The sequence below is a fragment of the Glycine max genome, chromosome 14 (genome assembly GCF_000004515.6).
Source record: "Glycine max cultivar Williams 82 chromosome 14, Glycine_max_v4.0, whole genome shotgun sequence".
NCBI lineage: Eukaryota > Viridiplantae > Streptophyta > Magnoliopsida > Fabales > Fabaceae > Glycine > Glycine max.
This window is the reverse complement of record NC_038250.2, coordinates 16396959-16403605: the sequence shown is the minus strand read 5'-3', so window position 1 is coordinate 16403605 and position 6647 is coordinate 16396959. Positions and strand designations below refer to the sequence as shown.

General features: G+C 33.9%; 1 protein-coding gene across 1 annotated transcript; it reads left to right on the top strand.

Annotated features, from left to right (window-relative positions):
- The first annotated feature begins 355 nt into the window (after window positions 1-355).
- Window positions 356-3285, top strand: LOC100778175 (V-type proton ATPase subunit c''1). Its single transcript, XM_003544572.5, has 4 exons — window positions 356-694; window positions 776-853; window positions 2554-2724; window positions 2838-3285. The coding sequence occupies exons 1-4, from the start codon at window positions 582-584 to the stop codon at window positions 3004-3006; spliced, it is 531 nt and encodes a 176-aa protein (XP_003544620.1). The 5' UTR covers window positions 356-581; the 3' UTR covers window positions 3007-3285.
- The last annotated feature ends 3362 nt before the right edge of the window (window positions 3286-6647 follow it).

Below are 6647 nucleotides of genomic sequence, written 5' to 3'. Positions count from 1 at the left end.
TGTTTACCAAAATTTTAATCAAGTTTCTAGACTTTTTATTATTATTTCAATTGGATTTTTGATTTTGTATTTATTTTTTTAATTAGATTAGCTTGAATGTCAGTTGCTTCTTCAACCTAATTCGGAATGTAAAGTTACATTCTAAGTTACATTATGGTAAGACTGATTCGAAATATAATTTTACATTTTGGATCAGTCTTTTAGGAAGTTTAAAAAGGTGCAGGAGGCAATTTTAAAGTGCTAGAAGCAATTGCCTTGCCAGTTATTCATTTTTTGTTACTTGGGCCTGTATTTGGGCCTTCAGTATCACTACACCAATAACCACCATTCAACCTCGTAAACGATACGCCGTTTTAAACACAAGTTTCGTCCCTATGAAGTATGATCCCCATCCGTAATGTTTTGTTCTTTACCCTTCTTTTTTTTTTTCCTGATTCATTAATTTGATAGCAGTTAAACGGCACCGCGTTCCGTCCCTCCTCTCTCTCTGTGTGGTTAACAGAAAGAACAACGCTGAGATCCAATCACAATCATTCATTTTCATTCATACCGTTCGCAACACGATCACTATTTCTGCGACGATGGTGGCACATTCGAGTTCTTGGGGCAGGGCACTCGTGGCCATCTCGCCCTATACCTTCTCTGCCATCGGCATCGCCGTCGCTATCGGCGTCTCCGTTCTCGGCGCCGCCTGGTAAACAAACCTCCGATCTCCGTTTTTCCGTTTCCGTTACCGTTATTCTCACGTGCGAACTCGCTTCGGTGACACGTGCAGGGGGATCTACATCACCGGTAGTAGCTTGATCGGCGCTGCAATCAGGGCTCCTCGAATCACTTCCAAAAATCTCATTAGGTAAAGTTAATAACTGGACTCTATACACACACACACACACACACACACACACACACACACATATATATATATATATATATATTTTAATTAGACTCCAAGGTTTTACATATCGGTGGCGATGGTGTTGCAGTTTGGTCGCATTTATAAATGCGCCGTTGCAGCCCTAATTGTGGTCGCGATTGGGAACCGTTAAAAATACCTTGATGTTCCTGCCCAAATCACGGTGGCGGACTGTTTTTTAAAACCCTGTTAGACTTCATAAATATTTAATTTTGGTGTTGCTCGGTTTTATTTTTCAGTAATTGTTGTAGTGGATGTGGTTGCTGAGAAATTTTACGATGTTTTTTTTTTCCCTGTAGTGCTAGGTTAGATGCGTTCGTTTTGAGATAGGGAAGTTAGGTTGTGTAGTTTTTGTTTCGGTCGAGGATTGGAAGTTGGAGATGAATTATTAGTTGCTGTGAAGAGGAGAGGACTGTGGCAGATTTGCATTGATTATAGCTTGCAATTGCCTAATAATGTGGTTCACACTTTCTCACTCGCAAAAGTGGTGTTTTTTCTTCTGATGGGTTGTGTTGTTTTCTGCTGAAAGGAAATTAGAAAAGTTATGATACAATGAAGTGTTTGGTTTGAGGAATCCATGTAGAAGTGCTCTTTTGTCAATTACTTTTACTGGATCTGTTTGCAAAGATTTTACTTTTTGGTGGCTTAATGTTCGTCTCTCTGGTAAATTGGGATTTATTGGTTGAAAAGTTATGATATATGATTTTACTATGTATTAGACTATTAGGCATAGTTTTTTCTAATAATGAATGGAAATCTTTCTTCATCAATGGGAGTAAGTGGATCATATGAAGATGTTTTCTTAAAAGCATTTTGCACACCAGGACTCCTGAGAGTAAAGATTTTCTGTAAAACAAGCATACAATCTATGTTATAGTTTATAGAGGGGAAATAACTTTAAGCCTTTATTGTTGCGTGAAACAAACATAAAGCTGAATGATATTTATGGAATGTAACATTAAAAATTCTTTGACTCATTTGTTTGTGAGAAGGAGAAAGATAGCGAGTGTGGGGATGCTTTTTTAGATTTGTCTCTTAATAAAGATCAATTGACCTTACAATAAAGATTTCAATTACTAGCAAAATCATTAAAGTGGTAAGTTAAGGTTGTTAAACCCAGTATTTGATGTAAAATTCAGAATAACTATTTCAAATGTATGATCTATTTAACTTCTGTGGAGATTCTTGTGATTAAGATCTTTGTTTGCATGTTTGGGCTATTCTTGGGATTATTGTGTCAGCTCAAGCAACATGGCTCTCAAAAGTTAGTTTGCCTTATATCAGAGCATGGAAATGCAATTACGGTAGAGCTCAATAAGTTTTTTTTTTGGCTTTGAGTGCATGTTTTGTCTCATTTGGTCAATCGTGGTAAAACTTTTAGTTTTATAAGCTCTATCAATAAGATTTTGATTGTAAGCTGTTTTGGATACACAATAAAACAATCCAAACAAACTTAATGATGATGATTCATTGACTCAACTTAAATGGTAAAATAAGGTTGTTAAACCCTATTATTAATCTGAATTCCAAAATGTGAATGTTATATTATCTACGTTTATCCTGCCATAGGTGATATAGTTCGAAATATAAACACTCGTAGCTTCTTGACAATATGGTTCTTGATGTTTGTGGTATTTCAGTGTAATCTTCTGTGAAGCTGTTGCTATATATGGTGTTATTGTGGCTATTATTCTTCAAACAAAATTAGAAAGTGTTCCAGCATCAAATATCTATGCACCTGAGTCTCTTAGGGCTGGATATGCAATCTTTGCATCGGGATTAATCGTGGGCTTTGCAAATCTTGTTTGTGGGTGTGTATTCTTTTTTATCCATCTGTCATATCTACGCAGGAAATTCTCCCGATGAATGCAGAGGGAACCTTTTCCATTCTTCTATTAAATGTTCAATTTTCCCCCTCTGGCAGGTTGTGTGTAGGAATAATTGGAAGCAGCTGTGCATTGTCTGATGCCCAGAACTCTTCTCTCTTTGTGAAAATTCTTGTGATTGAGATCTTTGGTAGTGCGCTGGGGCTATTCGGAGTTATTGTCGGAATTATTATGTCAGCTCAAGCAACATGGCCGACAAAAGTTTAGTTTCCCTTGTATCAGAATGTGGTGTGGGAATGCTATTATGGTAGAGTGCAATATATCCTCTGCACTGCCCGGGATTAAAAGTTTTCTCTGTTTCCTGTTGGTAGAAATGTAAAATCCAGCGTAATAGTTTGCCTCCATTACAACATTAGGCTGTATTATTTACCAATGAGTTGTTAGGTCTTGTGTATCATCAGATATATCTGTCTGTTGGTTGAATTTTAATATTTTTGGAGGACTAAATCTTTCATTAATCAATAAAAAAGTGAATTTATTTGTGCTTGTGAATAAACTCAACAAGCATTTTGTTATTACTAAGAACAATGCTAGTTTGATATTGTTGGGATTCAAAAGCGTTTGTGATTAACAGGGATGAGTATGAGATTATGAATGTTGGGTAGCCAAAAAATTTAAGACTAGGTGCACCAGCAATAATGCTTGTGCACCAGCAATAATGCTTGTGCACCAGCAATTTTAATTAATTCTATAAATACCCCTGCGCTTTCTTCTTTCTTTTTAAGTTGTTTTTAACTTTTTTTTTTCATTTACACTACGGTTTCTTCTTCCTTCTTCGCTTTCTCTCTTTCGTGTTGGTTTTTTATTGTTGAGAGAGGTGTTGCTTCCGTCGAGGTGAAAGTGTTATGGAGGTTCATTGATGGTGATTGTTGCAATGGTTGGTTCGGTATCGGATGTCGGTCGCAGGTACCCCGTAAATTTTTTTTGTGTTTGCATAACATACGGATTAAGTAATCCGTAAGTGTTTTTATAATTTATGGATTATATGTTCTATACGGATTATGTAATTCGTAAGTTAAATTAAAATATATGAATACTTAATTCGTATGATTTATACGAATTATATAATCCGTATAAGTCATATGGATTAGTTTATACGGATTATATAATTTGTATGAACCATACAGATTAAGTAATTCGTATGATTTATACAGATTTAAAAAAAATAAAAAGAAATATTAAAATTTTAATTTTTTAAAAATTATAAATATGTTATTATTTATTGTTTTAAATAAAAATTATTTGTTTATATGTTTATTTGAAATATAATCTGTATGTAGATTGATAATTAATTTGTAATACTTTTTTATATTTTTAAAATGGTAAGACTTGTAAGATAATTTATAGTTGTAATTTATGAATAATTTATTTGAGTTTATGTGGTCTAATATTGATTGTTTTGTGTAGTAATAATTTGATGGATTAGAATTAAGTTGAATAAAATAATTTATTTGACCACATATGATGCGGTTATAATTTTTTATGTATTATATGGTTATGAATGGTAAGTATAAAAAGTTGATGTTATTGATTTTTAATATATAGGGTTATCAATGTTAATGTTTATAAAATGGTATGTAATAAAAAAATTACGTAGGATTTTGTGTGATAGTATATGTATGGTACGGTTAGCTGTTGGTTGTTTGTGATGTTGAAAATTTTGAATGTGTTGTTAAGATGGACGAAGATTAGTGGATGTATGACAACATAATGTCTGAAAAAATTTATATGAATGATGAAAATGAAGACGAAGTTGGTGTGAATGAAGAAGAACATGTTGATTGTTCTGAGGCGTTTAATACTTATCATGTAATAATGTGATTTATTATTATTAAATTGATAAAATGAATGTTCATTTGAAAACTAAAATTGTGTGGTTTGCATTGTAGGTGTTTGCTACCCGAGATGATGTTTTGCAATGGACTTGATCAGTTGCTTATGAAATTGGATTTATGACGGTGATTATGAGGTCAAACACAAACACTGGTATGAGAGGAAGAACTTCATTTGTGTTAATTGGTTGTGAAAGAAGTAGTTAGTATAGGTCTAGGAAGAAAGATTTTGTTAGAAGAGATAATGACAGTAGGAAATGTGGGTGTCCCTTTAAGTTTCGTGGAAACCAGTGGTTGGAGGACAAGGTTGGATGGTGAAGTTAATGTGTGGGAGTCACAATCATGAATTGGTCAATCATTAGTTGGTCGATTGACTAAGGATGAGAAAATAATTATTGCTAATATGAAAAAATCAATGATGAAACTAAGAAACATTCTGCTAACGTTGAAGGAACATAATGTCAATAGTTGTACAACAATCAAACAAATATACAATGCAAGAAGTGCATATCGTTCTTCCATAAGAGGCAGTGATACTGAAATGCAACATCTAATGAAGTTTCTTGAACTGGATCAATATATTCATTGACATAGATTAAAGGATGAAGATGTTGTACGTGATATCTCCGGGTGTCACCCTGATGCAGTGAAGTTATGTAATGCATGTAATTTGGTGTTTTTGATAGATAGTACCTATAAAACAAATAGGTACAGACTCCCGTTACTTGACTTTGTTGGTGTGATACCAACGGGGATGACATTCTCTGTTGGTTTGGCATATTTGGAGGGAGAATGTGTAAATAATGTGGTATGAGCTCTAGAACGGTTTCGATATCTTTTTCTAAGACGTGATGTCCTCCTTAAAGTTATTGTGACCGACAAAGACCTAACATTGATGAATGTAGTGAAAAATGTATTCCCCGAGTGTACTAACTTGTTGTGTAGGTTTCACAACGACAAGAATGTCAAGGCAAAATGTAAATCCCTAATTGGTCAAACAAATGCATGAGAGTATGTCATGGATGCTTGGGAGACTTTGGTTAATTGTCGTTTCGAGCATCAGTTTGATGATTGCCTTAAGAAGTTTGAAATTACTTGTTCATCATGGTCAATGTTTGTTGACTATGTTAACAAAACATGGATAATTACCCACAGGGAAAAATTTGTTAAAGTCTGGACAAATAAAGTGATGCACTTAGGAAACACAACAACAAACAGGTATGAAAATGTCAATTTTTTTTATTAGGGTTGATGAATTCATAGTGTTGGACAAGTGGCATCAATAACTTAAGAGGGGGAGTGAATTAAGTCTTACAAAATGTCTCACTAACAAACTTTTAACCCTCTTTTAAATGATAGGCTCAGAATGCAGAAGAAGAAACAACAATCAATTTAATAATGTTCTTTAAACATGCAAGACAAAATTGATTGTAATAACATAAATGAGATAAGGAAAGAAAGAAATGTAAATTCAATTTATACTGGTTTGGCCACTTCCCATGCCTATGTCCAGTCCTCAAGCAACCCACTTGAGATTTTCCAATATCTCTGTAAATTTTTTACATACTTTAAACACACCTTGGGATCCCTCACCCTTGTGTTCAAATATTCTCCAAGAGACAACCTGTCTCTTGATTACAATTCTCACAATCCAAGAAACAATCAGTCTCTTGATTACAACTAACTTTCTGCGATGAACAGAAAGATTTCTCTCCTTTAGAGTGGATGATACAAATTGAAGTTCCTAGAAGAATTTTTCTCTTTTAGAGATGACAATACAATTTGAAGTTCTTGGATGAATTCTTAATAGATTTGCAAGTGTTTGTCCAAGAGTTGTTGAGAGAGCATTTGACAATTAATTTATCTTAGAATATTTCTCTCTGGATTTTCGATGTCAGACACACATATATATAGGCCATTTGTGCGTTTTCAAAATGGTTTGAAGAGATGTGTCTTTTCAAAAAAAATTTTGAAATTCTTCACTGGTAATCGATTACACAGTTATATTTTGAAGGA